This window comes from Phytophthora infestans, genomic scaffold, assembly GCF_000142945.1.
Source record: "Phytophthora infestans T30-4 supercont1.15 genomic scaffold, whole genome shotgun sequence".
NCBI lineage: Eukaryota > Oomycota > Peronosporomycetes > Peronosporales > Peronosporaceae > Phytophthora > Phytophthora infestans.
The window spans coordinates 512,041-530,596 of NW_003303744.1; the positions used below are offsets into that span (position 1 = coordinate 512,041).

Here is an 18,556-nt window from a genome sequence, read left to right on the forward strand (position 1 = left end):
TTGGTCTTCCGCCCGATACAGTCGGGCGCACGGGTGTACTTGTGTTTGTCGATCGTTTCAGCAAGATGGTCCATCTCGGTCCGGCGGCAGCTTCAATCACCGCGGAAGAGTCCGCGGCCCACTTCGTCGACGTGGTTTTTCGTCACCACGGTCTGCCGGAGTCTATCGTGTCCGATTGCAACCCGCGGTTTACATCCGCATTCTGGTCACGCCTTTACGAGCTCGTGGGAACCAAATTGCTGATGTCGACTGCGGCACATCCGAAGACGGATAGACAAACAGAACGCGTCAACCGAGTCCTTAAGGACGTTCTCCGCAGCTATGCGACTTCGTACACGAGCTGGAGCTCGTTCCTACCGCTAGCCGAGCTCGCACTCAACAACGCCGAGCACTCCTCGACGGGTATGACGCCGTTCTTCGTGAACAACGCTCGCCACCCACGCGTTCCGGCACTTCTCGCCGTGGGTCACCCCACGGATGCTGGCGGCTCCACCCTTGGTGGGGGAGAACCTCCTTCGGTCGACATGGATGCTGAAGCTGCGGTCGGCCCTGCGGACTACGAGTCCGTGTCGTGGTCATCACCGGTACGTGAACCGGTGTCTCAGCACGCACCGGTAACATCACCGGTGTCAACAGGCCTGCCGGCGCACTTGACTTCAGGGTTATTTTCGGGTGTAGCCAGTGCGAACGCCCTGACTCGCTCTCCGTCGAAGCAGTCCATCGAGCCTCCTCGGCATACTACATCTCCGATAACGAGATGGACGTCGCAGAACTTGATCGATCCAGGCAGCAAGATTCGTGAGCAAGAAGCTACCACGGCCAACTATACCTCGAAAAGGACCGATGAAGCGTGGAGCAAGTTTGTTGGCGCCGAGGTTGGTTACGGCGGAAGCGCGGATCCCCTCGGTCGATAAGAGAACGCGATCTCCTATCATGAATACATTCACGTTCTTTCGACCGTGCTTATCAGCTTGTTCCTTTTGCTTGTCCACTGCGTTCTGCAGGCGTCGTGGACGAGCCTTGCGATGGATTGCCTTTGCCTGACGATTTCCGCAACTGCCGAGCGATCGGCAGGAAGCCCTGAGGGTTTCGGATAACCAAGGCTGTGAGCGACGCCTACACCTTGGACATCCCGTCGTCACTTAGACTCCACCCGACTTTTTACGTCGGGCGACTCAAGCGGTACTTCCCTGCGACGATTCCTGATTCGAGCCAGCAGACGGAGTATTCGTCGGGCGACCAGCCCGACGAGCCTGACGCGCCAGAAACCCGTCAGCCCCAGGCGCCCGCTCACGCGGACGATCTCCCTGCTGGGCAGAGCCAAGCACACGCCTCTCCAATCCCCGTAGGCGAGATGACAGCTCCCGATTCGACTGCCGAAGCTCCGACGCGATCTGCTCAGCCCGCCAGGCACGATCTTCCGCCCGCTCAGCCCCAACCTGAGCGTCCGACGCGCGGTTCGAAGCTGTTTCCACCTCGCCCTAAACGTACAGGGCGTACGCCGTATCATCGTGAAGGCCCACCACCGATAATTGACTCGGTGGATGATGCGCGCTGGATTGTGGAGCGTATCGTTGACCACGAAGATCTCCACAGCTTGACCGCTCAACGTAAAAACCCGTAGTCGTGCTCCTCGCGCGGCTTCGACCGTGCGCCGCTGTTTGGTAGGTTGGCTCGGTTATCCCCCAGAGCATGATACGTGGGAGCCTCGCGCCAATCTTCTCCGCGACGTTCCGGACGTGGTCCACAAGTATGAGACCATGCTGCTTGAGAAGAAGAATTCCGCGGGTCACCCCGCGGAGACCGTGAACGAGATCGAGAACGGCCACGAGAACGACCCGCACGAGGAGGCGACAACGACGCCGCGCTCCGACGCGTGCAACGTCGGCGTGAGCCGCCGCGATTTAGCCGCCTGATCCATACTGGACAGGGTGTGCTCGTACTTCTCGATCCATCCCGACTCTTTTCCGCTGAGTGGCCGCTCAGCGAGATGTACTCTCCATTCGCGTTGAGTCGGACGGGTTGAAGTACCACAGGACTCACATCCCTCTCTCACTTGCACGAAGCAGAGTCGATCCATATCCCACGCGTTGAAGCAGACCTTCACGCGCAGCTCTCCAATCGAATGATCCGCGAGATTCTCCTCTTGATACGCCAACCAGTCGACAAAGCTTTCTCCAGCACGCGACATCCGGTTCCATCGCCGGATGAAGGCACACCAGGAGCGACGAAGTCCCTCACGATCAGCGCCTTCGATGTATTTCTTCCGCGTCGCGCGGAAGCGACGAGAGTGGTTCTTCATAGTGTCGAGCGTACCCGGATTCTCCGCTCCTGACAAGTCGTACAGGTCCCAGAAACCAGAGCGTCGTCCATCACGCGCGACCGCGTGCTTCCGGCGCTGATCCTCGTGACTGTCGGCTCAGCCGGTGTCTCGGCTGTCTGGGTTACCGCCGCCGTTAGTGTGTCGATGTTTGCTGCTGTCACCAGCGTCGCGCTGGTGCTAACGCCCGTTGACTGCGTCGTGTTGTCCTTGGCCATCTTCGCTCCATTGGTTTTTCGAGTTTTCTTCAAATGTGCTCCGTGCGCTTACGTTGCGTAGCGCAACTTAGAGATGAGGGTGATGTAATGGGCCCAACTCCAATTACATAAGCAGGTAGATATTTCCTTAGTTATTACAGAAGTAGGTAAAGTGGCACACGGGTAGCGTGTGTCAAGGTGTCATCATCTGATTGGTTGATAGTGAGGAGCCAGACTCACTTATTGACCAATCAGGTATTGACATGTGTCTGAGTGGTTCACATGAGGCCAGGGGTAGCCGCCCTGGTCCTAAATAAATCAGAGTTGAATTTGACACAAACCTAAGACTTGGTTTTACTATTGCGAGCTTCCTCCATACTATAGTGTAAGCTAGTGACGGTATCTCTTACCCGTTACAGTAGAGGCGAATGTCGAGCATTGTCTGAACGCAGACATGAAGGCTTATGAGGTGAAGGTGAAGTGGCTCGGTCTGGAAACCATCGAGGACTCCTATAACCCCTGAAGATCATGAGCGAAAACGTGCCACAACGTCTGCTACTGTTCGCCAATGAAACTCGGGATGACACGTTTCTACACGCCGTGACGGGTGCTATCGATCGCAAGTCGCGCCATTTTTTAAAGCCTTTCTGGGCCTGAGTTTTGGACACTTCCTGTCAAAGGCGATTATTAGTTTGGGAAGGATTCATACCTGTGAATGGTATCATATCACTGCAACCTGTTGAAGGTGGTGCACTTGCTATGGCAAGACATGCAACGAGACAAATGCGACTAGGCAATTATCAAACGGCACTCAAGACGTGTTGACGGCGGTTGTAGAATGCTTGGGGGCAGAGTGATGGTTGCATGCAGAGCAACATCCTGTATCAGCTCCTCCAACCCGCAGCCAACACACTTGGAGTAAGCTCTCACATAGTATAGTGAAGCAGATCGCGAATAGCATCATGCTGTGAGTGACAACACCACTCAGCCACATCATAAAACGATACGTGCGGACATCCACTTGTACTTGGGTGCAACCGGAGCAGACTTCGAGGGCGGCCCTCCCTGGACTGCCAAGACGCTCGTAAGTTTGACTAGACAGCTCACCTTTGCTTTTGCAATCTGTTCAACAATACAAGTTGGTCTTCGCGGGAGATCCTTTGAGCACGTCACACGGGCTCACCATCATCTCGCTGGTCATCGATCCATCATACAAAACGAGCTCTTCTGCTTTAGGTTAATCAGTAGTCTAGCCATTCATTTGAGCCTTTTTTCGCCGCATTCGCTGCAACGCTGCTCAATTTTGTTCCAGTTTCTGCGTCAGTCCAGGATTGGCGTACGACTACTATACTTCGCCTCAGGGAGCTCAGGATAAAATTGACTAATACTAATATAATAGTCAATGCAATATTGCCATATGTTATAGGAACTCTATCTTGTGCGGTCGACAGAAAACAGTGGAGAAGCGCTGACAGAACGAACCTGACCTAGATGCCATCCAAGGCGCGTCAAGTGATCTTGGAGGTCGAGAATTAACTTTCAAATCGTAGTGAAACCCAAACCTTAGAAACCTTGGGTTCAGGACCAAACCAAAACGTTTTTTTTTTGCTGAGTCCAACCAGCTCCAAAATTTGTTTCTTAATCGACCACAAGTTTTTTAATCTACTGAGGTTCTTAAGTGAATGACTATCGTAATATACAGACGCTCGGCTTTGCGATGGTGTTCGTAACCCCATTTTGAAGTTAACGATCATTTCGTTTGGAATTGCTCACAAATTTGGCCAAGCTGAAACGAAGCTGAAGCGAACCAGGGTTTCCCCGATTTATTGCGAAGCTGTAGATCCTGTTCATTTTAGACCGTGCCGAAAGTCGGGAACATGTGTGAAGCGTCCAAGCATAGCCCCCTTCGCGACCTTTCAACGAAACCACTGCGCATCATTATTGGAAGCCGAGCTTCAAAATGAGCCTAATAACCCCCAGCTTTCCAAACTGGCCCTCTGGTCCTCGAGATTTTTCAAACGAAGACGAAAACCGTCGGATGAAAATACAGCTGCAATCGAGAACCTAGCATTCGGCGTCTCAAGCTTTCGTCTGAGAGATTATGTTATTCAAAATTCTTCCCAGTTATTTTATGTTTAATGGATATTAAGACTTCCGGTCGGCCAATAGCACTAGCACCGAGCTATTCCGTTTCAATCCTTAAAACTGGAGCAGGGGGAGACTTCTTTGGGAAATAGATCATTGCAGCTACGCAGCCTAGCTCCTAGAAAGACGATCGCCGCTTTAATCAAGTCACGACAGCTTTCAAATTTCAGGCTGCCCCAATCATGACCAGCTTTAAGACGAGAGCAACAATCTTACATGTTAGAATCAAACTTCGATAAGCACAACCTTTAGCGATACCAGGACTTTACAGTTTATAAACGTTAATAGAGAACCTGTCTCCATTCCAATGACGAAGCGTGTCGTCCGCTACTAGAAACGTATGGAAGCTCTCTGAATTTTAATCCAGAGTTTCTCCAGGGACGGTAATCGACCTAAAAAACTATTTACTTATTATGTGATTCATTAGTAAAAAAACTTCAGCCTGAAGAACACTGTTTCTTCGGTTTTCTACAATTTGGTAAACCTGCTATATCCTGTTTCATTTCTTATATCACAGAAAAACGTGGTGATATTATCTCTTTGAACAAATTCGTGCATACCCAGAGGTGAATGAATGCACCACTTCGTAAGAAAATAGATCGTTTGACCTTTTATAACCAATATCCGGTGGACATCACAAAAACACAGAAGAATGTTGCCTGTGGCGGTCACGGGTATAATCAAAACACATTCACCCAGTGAATGTTGCTTGAAGAAAACTGGGTGAAACAAATCTCTCCTTTTCAAATTAAGATAGCCATAGGGTGAATTTCAGTAAATCTCTCGCAGCGATTGGGACGACGGCAGATTCTTGCTACTGTTAAGCTCCAATCACAGTACTGTATAACATTTGTACAGCCGAACAATATATTCAAGCGGACACTCGCTAAGGTAATCATAATAACGCATTTCGCGAGAAAAACCTACAGGTGAGAGATTCGCAGAACTTTTTTTACTTATTTTCGAACGCACTCTGTTATCGATCTGTACCCACTCTCCCACATTTCACCTGAATCTTCAAGAACTATGCCACGAGGACGAAAGCGTGCTCCTGGGGGCGGTGGCCGACAAGCCAGCAGCTACCAGCGAGAAGTGGAAACGTACCTGAAGAGGCTTGAGGTGATTAGCTTTCATGACAACAACGGAATGCAGGCTACACTAGACAAGTTCTACCAACAGCTTACAACAAAAGCGTCAAAATAAACGAAAATGAATTTATGAATGGCTGAAAGACCGAGAGCGCATTGAGTCCGTGTGTTCGTCGTAAGTGAAAGCTGAACTAAAAGTAATCCGGAAAGTTGGCACTGCAATGACTATTTCTGAAGCGGGGGAAGAGGCTCTGAAAGAGTGGGTGCTCTCGTTGCGCGAAGAGGACGTCCCAGACTCACGATTGATGCTGCAGCTGAAGGCACAGGCCATAGCCGAAGATGAAGGTATAGTACCTGTTTTTTGCTGTTGTGGTAACTGGGTGTGGCAAACCGGTTTCTAAAGCGCCATGGGCGGCGAGTTTGCGCCAAGACGAGGCAGGGACAGAAGAAGCCGACGGACATGGAGGCAGACGCGAAATAATTTTGGAAGAATGTCGCCCAAGTAAAAGAGGAGCTTGGTGTCGATAAAGTTTACAACGCAGACCAGAGTGGAGAGTGCTTTGAGTATTTGCCGAAGCATTCTATCAATGAAAAGAGTGATAAGACGGTTTGGGTGCGATGTGGAGGCAAGGACAAAGAGCGCCATATCGGTATGTTTCTAGGTGACTCTTTGGGCAAGCAATATACGCCTTTCTTGGTATTAAAAGCTCAGCCATCGACCCAAGAATAAAAATTGTGTACAATCACATCGTTCAGATCGGGTTTAATACGAGATATCTGCCCTATCTCGTGAATTTGACGTGGAAATATCTGGTAACCAGAATGCTTGGTGAACTTCAGATTTATCAATTCGCTTTTTGGATTTTTATTTTGCTGATTGTACTGAAAATGAACCTGTTTTACTTTTGTGGGACAATTTCTCCGTCCATTGGACCGAGGTGGTAACGGAACATGCTGCCATGCTAAATGTCCATCTAATGCGAGTGCCCCTGGACTGACCTCCGTTTGCCAACCTGCAGAAGTGTCATGGTTCCGACCATTTAAGCAGCGACTTCGAAGTGAATGGGTGGTAGAATTGACGTTAACGGTGCACCACAACAAGGAAGATCCAACTCGTTCGAAACTCCTGGAACTCTCATTTATTGATTTTGCGTATAGAATTGATACAGTCAATTGACTTTGCAGCAGAATTATTGGGCGAACCAAATTCAGTCAGGTTTGATATTTGAGAACCGAAGATCTTATACACACAAGAATTACAGCCGGTAATTGTTTGGCTTAGTTGATCACACCAATGCCAAAGTTCTTGGTCGTCTTGACAAGCTTCTTCGCCGCCCGAGGACTGAATTTTGAGACCGCCGTGTTTCCTTTCATCTTCGACAGCGCTGTGGCCCCGCTGCGTGACTGGAGCGAGCCGCTCTTGTCCAACACATTAGGCAGACACGAGCGACCCAGGTAGTTGCTGCACTCGGTAGTTGCGGTGGCAGCGTAGATGGCTCCTTCAGGTGCCACCGTGTCCTGATAGTAGTTGCCTTCGGCAAGAACAAACCCGTTCTGACCCAGCTCAAACGAATGGCCGGAGTTGTCCGCCCAGTAATTGTTGGCGACGTGTACGATAGCGTTCGAATCGCTCGATCCGCCGACCTTAGGCGACCGACCGGACGTCGAGTGGACGTAGTTGTTGATCATACTGACCTTCGTGTCCTTGCCGTACAGCAGGAACGTCCAGTAGTGACGCCCGTCGCATGATGCAGAGTAATCCGTGCGACCGTCAAAGTCCGAGTTACTGATCGTCAGGGACGAAACGCCGGCGTTGTTGGCCACGATGAATTGGCGACCGATGCGCGAGATCTTGATGTGGTCGAGCCAGATCTTGCTCATCGACTTGCCGTTGACACCTTGCATGTAGATGGCATCGCCTCCCCACACGAGATGGCGGTTTAGCTCGGTGATGTGGACGTTCTGAATAATGATATTGTTGCCGTTGAGCCAGAGGCCTTTCGCCAAGATCACACCACTCGTACCGATGCCACGGAGGGTCTTGTTATCCGTGACGATGAGTCGGTTCTGCGAAGCCTTATCGTATGTGACCTTGACGCTCGTGCCGCCGGAACAGCCACCCGTCCCGGACATGCCGCCGCTCGATAGAATCACGTCTTGGCTCTTGTAGCCGTTGTTTTTCGCCATGCAGGCACGCGTGTAGTCCGGCCGGCAGCCGTTCGTGGTCGTGGTTCCCTCGGTGCCTCGGAAGTCAAATGTCTTGGACAGCACGATCACGCGGGGGACGGCGTCCTTCAAGTAGGCCGCGAGCTGGCTGTTCGTCTGGGGATAAACCGGGGTGGCGTTCCCCCCGCCTGTCGTTCCAGCAGCAAAACCGGTTGCCGATCCAACCGTGAAGGCGTCCACGGAGGCGACGGCAAAAGTTACCACTGCGATCAGAATGGACTGCAGAAACTTCATGCTTGTCGACTTGAGCAATAGTGTTTCACTTGTGCGAAGAAAATTGGAGAATTACCTGTAAAACGCGGTGTATCCTACGCTAACAACCCGTTCGAACAGCGCATTATATTTTAAAAAGTATTGTATAAATTATTATTTACTGGGTGTCGCGCTTCAACGTGGGTAATGAATCTGATCGCGTGTCTTCCACTGTTCTACCTCCCCGTTGTTACATGATCGCTGACTTCGCATGATGGGTTCGTTCAACAGCGCAAATGACCCGGCAATGCTACACCGAAATGACTTTAACCTGGTGGTCGTTGTCGACTCGTCGACAACCAGTGGGGACCACTGTGGTCGATCCCACCGACAGAAAATCCTTGTAACGTTGCTGACCTCGTCGACTCCACGTCGTGTCGAACACTTCAGCTTAAACCTTTTAACCCAGCTTACATATTTTCCACTGTACAGTGACTGTGTACATGCAGTAGGCGATAAAGGTCTTCTGGGCGCCAGACTGGCGGGAGCGGTGGGGGGAGCTGCAACGTGCACCGGCCCTGCTTTCCTGCGAGTCGGATTTCGGATGCAACCCCTTCCATCGCCTTCCCAACCGCGAGTAATTGTATTGAAGCAAGTTGCTGCATGCATACCCAGATGAACCCCATTCGATCGATAACGGATTCGGAATTCTTCCTAGGACATGCTCACCTGGTGCTCAGAGATCTAGCGGGTTTTTGACTTCGAGGGTGCCGTGACTTGGCGGTGAAAATGAGATTGGAAGCTGGCACATGCTTGTGTATTGTGTACACTGCTGTGCCTGCGTGCACAGCAATGTAGAATACCCTGTCAGTACACACAATGCATCCTACAGGAAGTTTCAAGAGCCATGCGCTAGGACCTGCGACTAGAGGACCCCAAGTTGGGATTATCCTACTGATTATACATAACGAGCTCAGAAGCTGAATCATCGACTACATGTTACATGCTTACATGTCATGTACTGTACTCCTATTTACACGTTGAGGTGCAGTTACATGTATCAGTACGTGCGAAAAAAATAACACTTAGAAACAGTCTTTAAGAACCGAGGAAACGATGCTGGAAGTCTTAAATCTTCTCACCTAAGTTTGCTTCGAGCTGGACCTTAACTCCACGGGTTCATTTTTTTACTTAAAAGTAGTCGTTCCAGGGTGCAAAATAGAGGTGTTTGGCCACTTTTTTCTCATTAGGCTTTGTATCTTGTTTCTTGACGCTATTATTGTACTGTAAAACGTTTAATCGGTGCTTAAATTAATAATCACCCTACTACTACATGTATTAGGTCGATTTTTTTTATGATAAGGAGTTACAGTATCATCCGGAATAGGTTTTACGTTGCATTTTTTAAGGAACTGGTTAGCGGCACCGAGTAAAATAGTACTTACACGAAACATTACAGTAGTACCTTCGTAATTTTGACGATAAAATACTGTCCGAGGTAAATTTCAACTCAGTTCTGAAAAACAAGATTTCTGAAAAAGACACCCCCTCTCCCCCCTTTCTCCCATCCCCAAAATCTATGAGCCTTTCATTCCAAAAATTTCCCGCGCACTACATCAGCCACGCGCCCCTCCTAAACTCTAATACGAGACGAAGACACACGACAGCTCTGAAGGTGAGCATGCATGTTCATGTAGATTAGAGGGGGGGGAGGTAAGCTAAGAGCGTATTCTGTGGTTCTCATGTGTGCAATCAGAATGAGCGACAGTGAACCCGAGCGGCAAGTCCCTCCTGGGGTCTCGTGGCTCTGTCCCCCAGTTGATGTCGAGTGGCATGAGAGCTGGGATACCTTCCGCAAATACATGGAGCGCTACCAAGAGGAGACACACCAGATCTTTCCACAGCGCACGTCCACGTCGGTTCAAAAGAGAAATCGAGAAATTAAGGCGCGAGCAAACCTGAGTGTTAATGCGAAGGACCCAGATGATTCCGGCACGACTAACACAGTTACTGATGAGACGTCGGATCGATTGATCCCTGAGGAGTTCGGAAATTTCTGGATTAAGTTGGTCTGCAGTCACGGGTGGAAGCGCAAGAGCCGTGGAAAGGGGATACGAAGGTCGTTTTTTGAGAAGACTACAGGCTGTAAGGCAAACATTAAGGCTGCTGTCGTGTGGAACGATGAACACGACACGTTCATGGTACGCGTCACTGACTTTGACGTCAGACACAACCACAATGTGTCTCGCGCTACATTTGAGAACCATGTGTCGAACCGTCGCGTGGAGGATCCGGACATACTGGCATTCGTGGATGAACTTCAAGCTGCTGGTTCTAAGCCGAAGCTAATTATGCAGTTCCTGCGAAAGAAGACAGGTGGGTGCGCTTAACTCAACCCAGAATTATATATAGTGACTGATAGCTTTCTTGTTTTGGACTCCATGTAGGAAAAAATGTGGTGCTTCGAGATGTACACAACATGGTGGCGAGGATGAAGGAGAGACGAAGGGGAGGTGCGACTACTGAAGAACGGCTGGAGACTGTCTTGCGAGGGATTTGCGAATGTCGTGGAAACCGAGCAACCGTTTACGTCGACGAATCCAAAACTGCACAGACCATCGCGTTGCAGACGAGACAAATGCGACGCTGGTTCAAGGCTTTTCCTGAAGTGATGCTCATTGACGCGACGCATAACACCAACGAATCGCGCTACAAGCTCTTCTCGTTCATGGTTAACGATGTGTACGGACATGTAAGTAAATGTACCTGACGTGACATCCTATGTGCCTCTAGTTACACTTTTACTGTTTGCGTAGCTTCAGCTACAACATGTACTTGATATGTACAAATTCTTACTTATGAGTTGTTAACGTAATGCTAGGGTCAATACGTACACCACAGTCTCATGGAGAACGAAAGTGCAGAGTGTCTTTCAGATGCTATCGGGTCGTTCAAGTCTAACAACTCTTCGTGGGAGCAAGTCAGGGTAATTGTGATCGACAAGGACATGGGCGAATTGGGATTACTAGAAATGGAGTTCCCTGGCGTGAAAGTGATTCTGTGTCACTTCCATTTGAAGAAGTATATTCGGACCGAGCTGGCAAAGAGCGAGTATGGAGGCCCGTCCAGCTTCGACAAAGACCAAGTTGAAGATGCTATCGATATGATGCGGCTGGCGGTTTCTACGGATGATTACGTTAAGTATCTGAAGTATCTATACTTCTTGCTGGAAGGTGTTCGTCTTAAACGTGAAGACCCTGTACCTGTGCCTACGCATCCATTTTTGAAGTACTTCATGAAGAACTGGGATTCGATGAAAGAACGATGGGCGCTGTACGCACGTTTGGATGTTCCACATCTAGGCAACCACACCAATAATAGGTACAATTTCTTGCGCTATAGGTTCTAGACTCACCTTTAACTGTGTTTTTGCCTGGTGGTTTGGTGGTCTGTAGGCTTGAAACATCATGGGGTCATATCAAAGAGGTTCTGAAGCCGGAGATGGCGCTGGATGAGTGCGTAGATACGCTGATGTTCTTGCAAGCAGTAGCAGAGATGGAGTACGGAAAGAAAATTACAGACGTGGGCCAGATGCGTTATGATGGTGCAGATCACGAGCTTGAACAGCTAGCGCGCGAAGTCAGCCCGTATGCGTACCGGCTTGTTGAAGAGCAGTATTGGGCGTCTAAGGATCGCAAGACAAGTTACGGCGTGGAGGAAATACATTCCAGCCTGTTTGTCCTGACCGGAGGTGGCGACACCAGTACATGCTATCATGTCGACACTACGGTAAGTTTGTCACCCGTTCTGGCCCGTGTAAACCCTAACGTACGTCGCTGTTATTGCGTGCCTTTAGAGATATCACTGCTCATGTGTATTCATGAAGACGATGTTGCTTCCATGCCGGCACGTCATGTATTGGCGTCTTTTACGTGGAAAACAGGCAATTCCTTTTCGGTACATTGCACCCCGTTGGAGGTTGTCGTGCAAGCTGAATCAACCTGCGCCAGAAGAAGACGTACCAGACAAAACAGTTGCGTGCACAACCTTCCAAGTCCGTGACTCTGCTATGACAGCAAGGCGCCATCACGTTTTAAATGGGACGACGAAGTACAAGCACGCTCTCGAGTGTGGAAAGAGTATTGCAGACATTATGAGCAGGAACGGAACGTTTGTATTTGGAGAAATGATGAGCGCCTTGGAGAAATTTGAAGACATTATCAAGGACGGTGTTGCACCATTTGTTGGTCGAGAAGGTGAATGGGTAGACCCGCTTTCACAGCTATCGTCGTAGACATTTTTGCCTACGTTAAATACCAATGCTGTTGAACCAAAGGATGCTGTGATGAAAAGCGATACGGAAGATGAAGAAAAAATCAAGAACACTTCCACAGCGAACTCGGACGATGACGAACCTCCGACTTAACAGAGCGCACCTCTAGCTACAATGCAATGTGCTACAGCTACAATGCAAGAGCCTACAGTTACACCGTGTGTGACTAGAGGTACTTCCCACGTGACTTTGACCCCTCCTGCTACACAAGAACCACTGTGTGTAACTAGAGGCAATTCCTGTGTGACTTTAACCACCCCAGAGGTGGATGCAGCAAGTATGTCTGATTTCAAACAAAATCCAAGCCAGTCCAAGCGCCAGCACATTAGCAGCAGTTCGTCAGAATCCTCGCAGTCTGGGTCATTTGTGATAACAAAGAGCGCAAAAAGTCGGGGACGTCCCCAAGTCAGAAAGAAGCAAGGAAAAGCAGAAAAGAAGCAGAGGATCGAGAATAGCAAGAAGAAGGCTTCCAAGTTGGTACAAGGGACGCTGGCACCAGTTCCAAGCGTACGGAACATTGCTAAACTGTTGGACAACAACTACACCTATGAAGACGCCAAGAAGGTGCTACCCAATCTCACTATTCGAGCTGTTCCAAAGACCAAGAAGGCGAATGCTGGTATTTATCTTGAGGATGAGTGCATCTGTGACGTCAGATTTGTGTTTCCAAAACAATTTGTGGAAAAATGCCTGGCTGCGGTCGCAGCGTTTCGAAAAGGCTTGATTGAAACTGTCGATGACGACACTATTGGTGTAAGAGTTCCTCGCTGTGGGATATTCCGATACCAGGACATTGTCGCGATGGACCGATGGCACGCCTCCATGCAGTATTTATCTGCCACTGAAGATGCGACTACTTGGGCTGTCAACACTAGCGTCAAGCGCTTGTCTCTACCGGTACAGATTGATGACGGAGTCAGCAGCGATCCGACAGAACGGGAAGTTACTATCAGGCGGATTCTTCTGAAGGGTGGCCGCGAGACTTCGTTCGGTAGTGTGATCTATAACGGACTACTAACGCTTCGAGAAAATATGTGGATGGATGATTCATGCATTAGGCATGGGATTGCTCTACTCCAACGAGAGCACCCGGATGTTGGCATCGTTAACCCGATCTTCAATCGTTTCCACGATAAGGACGCCCGGCTCAGGGCTATTAATGCAGGCAAGCCTTTCAAGAAAACGAACCAGATCATTCTGTTGCCGCTACACATAGACAACAACCACTGGTGTGGAGCAATTTTCGATTATCGCAGCGAACGTCGAGGAGTCCTGGTGTTCGACCCCTTGCAAGACCCCAAGTCAAAATATTACGCCAAATGCGAAGAACTACTGAAAGACGTGTTTTTAGAAGGTGAAGACAGCTCCATACCCTTGCCGATTCAGAGAGTCACGAATGTACGCCAGCCGGACTTCTCAAGCTGTGGAGCAGCTATTTTACTATTCTTTGAGTGCTACCTCACCGGCATCGATATGCCGGAAAAGCTCAGCCATGCCTCAATGCGTTTTTTCAGGCTTCGGTACATGTTAAAGTGCCTGCAGTAGGCGAGTTAGGAAGTCGATAACATGAAGATAATGTACTCCTGTAGTTCGCATTGTGATGCCTCTGTCTGTTGATTCCAATGTGTGCGTGCTGCGGTGATACTGTTGAGCTGCGTAAAGTGAAAGATACTGGTCATGGTCTGCTCTACTCTAGCAGTACTCGTCAGGCAAATTCTCACTAAGTGCTTCGTACCTTCGGGTGACATTCATGCATTCCAGTTACATTACAGCAACACTTCATGCTACCAGTCGCGTGACTGGCTGTCGTCGCAAGCACCGATATCTCTAAAAATGAGGAATTTTTTAATCTGTTAAAATTAAATTACCGTAATATATTTTCGCGTAGTACCTTTAGTACGTATCTCGGGACCAATTAACACGAAGTGGCTCGAGTCACTCACACAGTGTAATCCTAACATTCGCTTAAGTACGAGCTACTCGGTACCTCTAACATTGATCTTTTTTTAATCCTTCCGGTGGAAACATGTCGGTATTAATACTACTGTACTACATGTACAGTATACAGATATATGTATAATACTTGATGTATAAACGCACGACGCCGATCAGTTCAACGATTCAGACCTCTTTCTCCATTTCATGGCGAAATTGACACTGGCAACATATTGCTAGTCGCGGTCCGTTTACACCATATGGGTCGGCAGAGCTCAATAGATGCACCAGGGGCGTTTGCAACTAAAGTCAAGCAAGTTTTTCCGTGCTGGGACGATCACTTCGAGCGCACTTTCTTAAGATGCTCTATCTAACAGCGGGACATGGAGGAGACCCCCCTCGTGCAGTCTGCCATCGACCTCTAAGCTAGACACCATTCCACAATCTGCTTCACCCGGTGCAAGACCCACTTCTCATCGACAAAACCAAATGAGGTTCTTCCGTCCGGTTCTTATCGCGGTGTTGGCTCTCTTCGTGCAGAACACTGAGGCCTTTACGGTCAAATCGGCTCCCGGCCTTGCTGCCGGCACGACAGGCGGCGGTAGTGCCACCCCGGTGTACCCGACAACGACTGCACAGCTCGTTGCGTATCTGAAGGACGCAGTCCCCCGCGTTATCGTGCTGAACAAGACGTTCGACTTCCGTGGTACGGAAGGCACCACGACCGAGGCTGGATGCCGTCCGAACTACACCCGCCAGTGTATCGCTAAGAACAACGGCTACAAGAGCCAGGATGTCATTCTGCAGGGCGGCGGCATGGCTAACACCGGCGGTTGGTAGAGACGGCACGAAAGTGACGATCACGTACGACAACGCCGGCCTCACCGCCATGACTGTAGGCAGCAATAAGACTCTGCGCGGTATCGGCACGGCAGGTGTGATCATCGGCAAGGGTCTGTGGCTAAACGAAGACAACATTATCATCCAGAATGTCCACATCACGGAGCTCAACCGCCACCTGGTTTGGGGTGGCGACGCCATCTACCTCCAGGGCACCAACGGCGGCTCACAAGCCATGAACAAGATCTGGCTGGACCACGTCAAGGTGTCCCGTGTGGGCCGTCAGTTCCTCACGACGAACGCCGCCAGTGTGTCTACGATGACCATCAGCAACTCGGACTTTGACGGCCGAACAGACTACTCGGCGTCCTGCGACGGTCGCCACTACTGGTCGTTTATCTTCTACGGCAAGAACACGCGCTTCAGTATGGTCAACAACTACATCCACTCGACGTCGGGCCGCTCGCCCAAGCTCGGCGGCGACAGTAGCGCCAACGTCGTCGCTCACATCGCCAGCAACTACTGGGCAGCCACTCGTTTGTTTTCTCTACACAGTGTTGGCTTTTAATAAGCTCCTTTTATAGTCGCTAAGGATGTTTCTTAACTAAAATCTATCCTTAACCCCTCTGTTACCAACTACGTAAGTTACGACTTTGAGTAGGGCGAAAGTCGTAACTTACGACGTAATTCGAGCCTTCAAACAGAAAATGGCTCGAAAAAAGAGGACACGATACTTTAACCAAGTCAAAGTTTGGAGGCAAATTATATAAGCTGAAAGAGGTCGATTCGGCAAATGTAAAAGAAAGGGTGGAGGAAGGGTAGATGTGCTGCACCGAACAGAATGATGAGTGGCCGAGAGCGCCGACTCGAGCCACTGGTGTCTCATTCAAGAACTTGCCACCATGGCGAGAGTTCGATCAAGTATGCGGACGAACCAATCAGCAGTTGCCAGCACGATGGACGTGCGTGCCATCGACTTCAAGCATCTCTGGCGGCAGCTACGTGCAGTGGGATGGACGTCGAAGAGACCTTCCGGTGGACTTGCGAAGGAGTGGACGTACACGTCGCCGGACGGGAAGTCGCTCACTGGTGCGAAGCTCGTATATGGTTATGTGCTTTATTTGTCTAATTTATATCACTTGTCTAGGGGAGGATGCTGTGGTGGCTTATGCAATCGAGACTGGGCTTATTGCTGAAGAGAGTGGCGACAGTGAGAGGGAGGTGGACAGTGATGAGGTCGTGCCGGTGGACGTTACAGTGACGGCGTCACAGATAGACACATCCATCGCGCTGTCGGCCAACACCTTATCGGCGATGTTTGGCACGGACAGTGACCCCCAGTCGGAAGCGGAGGATCAGTTGGAGCAGTCGGATCGAGAGATGGTCGTTGGGGCGTTTCCAGCGGCTCCCTGTCAAGGCGCCGAGTCGAGCAATTCGGACGACAACGATGATGGTTGCGCCAGTGTGGAGGAGGAAGGCGCAAGTGTGTGTGGAGGTGAGACTGTGGAGGATGACTGCCGTGTGGCACTGCCGGTAACCGACGTGAATGTTATGGGCGATGGAGATCTTTCGGATGAATACGAGGCCGTCGATTCTAGTGGCAGCGACAGCAGCGACAATAGTGGCGACAATATCATCGTGAGGCGTGAGTACCCCGACGACACACTTGAGGACGATGAAGACGTTGCTCTGATGGACGACGCATTTGTCGAGGCGTTAGGTGGCAAATTAACACTGGAGTCGATCGACAAGGCCGCACTCCGGAGCTTTGAGTGGAGTCCTCCTTCGTCCATCTTCGAAGCTGACAGTGGAGGGTATTCTCGCCTGTCTACGGACGTCGCCGTACCGATCAGGGAGCTACAGGACATTGCGGATTCTCCCTTGCTGCTTCTATTTTACTTCCTACCAAAATCACTGTGGGTTACCATCACCAAGGAGACAAATCGCTACAAGAAGCAGACAGTACACGCCAGAGCTAAGCGAATCCGACAGAAGCAAAGGAAACGCACTGTACCAGCCCCCGAGACTGTTAAGTAGATTGAAAGGCGATTGCGCGTCGAGGCTGCGTACGAAACTCATGAGATACTCAACGTCATTGGGCTCTTAGTGGCAAGAATGCTGAACCCAATGACGCGTCGCTTTTCTCGGCATTGGTCAATGACCGAAGACGGTGCAATACCTGCCGGAAACGTTGGCAAGTTCATGGCTCGAAACTCATGAGATACTCCACGTCATTGGGCTCTTAGTGGCAAGAATGCTGAACCCAATGACGCGTCGCTTTTCTCGGCATTGGTCAATGACCGAAGACGGTGCAATACCTGCCGGAAACTTTGGCAAGTTCATGGCTCGAAACCGCTGCACGTCAATTCTTCGAGACTTCCATGTCGTGAACAACGAAGCCCCACGGATTCGAGACAAATTGTGGAAGTTACGGCCTGTTGTCGACACGTTGCAAACTCGGTTTCGATCTGGCTGGTCACTCGGCAGTAAGTTCTCGTTTGACGAAGGCGTACTACCAGCCACGTCCAAGAGCAACACCACGCGGATGTTTATGCCCGACAAGCCCCATCGATACAGAACCAAGTTGTTTATGGCTTGCGATTCTGTGAGTGCATACTGCCACCGGTAAGTTTGTTTCGTTTAAAAATTATGTCGTAACTTACGGCTTGAATTGTAATACGATATTTTATTACGTCGTAACTTACTACTATAGATTCGAGGTGTAAGTCGGAAAGCGTGAGACCGAGGATGGTGATCAGCAAGCAGTCGACGACAAGACGGGGGCTGCTGCAGTTATTCGAAACATGAAAGCCGTTCTGGGAGATCGATCACAAGGGTTTCGATTGGTAGTGATCGATCGATTTTACTCGTCTATCCCACTGGCTATTCAGCTTCTATCGATGGGTATCTACGTGGTGGGAACGATCATGGTCAACAGACTGGGGTTAGACAAGCAAGTTATTGAGAAGCGTAAAACACGTCTTCGAGCGATTGAGCGTGGTACTTTTGCGTTCTCTCGCTCCACTGCTATACCGACCATGATAGCTTGCCACTGGTGGGACCGAAAGCCGGTCCACTACCTGGCCACGGGTCCGGTCATGGCAGAGGACTCTATTCGTCGTGACGTCAAGATGGTCGGGCCGTCTTGCGTCAAATGCCCAAAGTTAGTTACTGATTACCAACGCTGGATGGGCGGAGTTGATGTACATGATCAACTTCGCCTGCAGTTCTATTCAATCCAAACGGCTTTCCGTTTCAGGAAGTATTACAAGTCACTGTT

At 50.0% G+C, this 18,556-nt stretch overlaps 2 protein-coding genes across 2 annotated transcripts; one reads left to right on the forward strand and one right to left on the reverse strand.

The window, feature by feature from the left end:
• Window positions 1–7,028: 7,028 nt before the first annotated feature.
• On the reverse strand, window positions 7,029–7,631 carry PITG_09466 (pectin lyase, putative; the record flags this gene model as incomplete). Its single annotated transcript, XM_002903070.1, has 1 exon — window positions 7,029–7,631. The coding sequence occupies one exon, from the start codon at window positions 7,629–7,631 to the stop codon at window positions 7,029–7,031; it is 603 nt and encodes a 200-aa protein (XP_002903116.1).
• Window positions 7,632–14,925: 7,294 nt separating this feature from the next.
• PITG_09467 (pectin lyase, putative) lies at window positions 14,926–15,621 on the forward strand (the record flags this gene model as incomplete). The annotated part of the gene is made up of 3 exons (XM_002903071.1): window positions 14,926–15,268; window positions 15,336–15,464; window positions 15,521–15,621. The coding sequence occupies 3 exons, from the start codon at window positions 14,926–14,928 to the stop codon at window positions 15,619–15,621; spliced, it is 573 nt and encodes a 190-aa protein (XP_002903117.1).
• Between the last annotated feature and the right edge of the window lie 2,935 nt (window positions 15,622–18,556).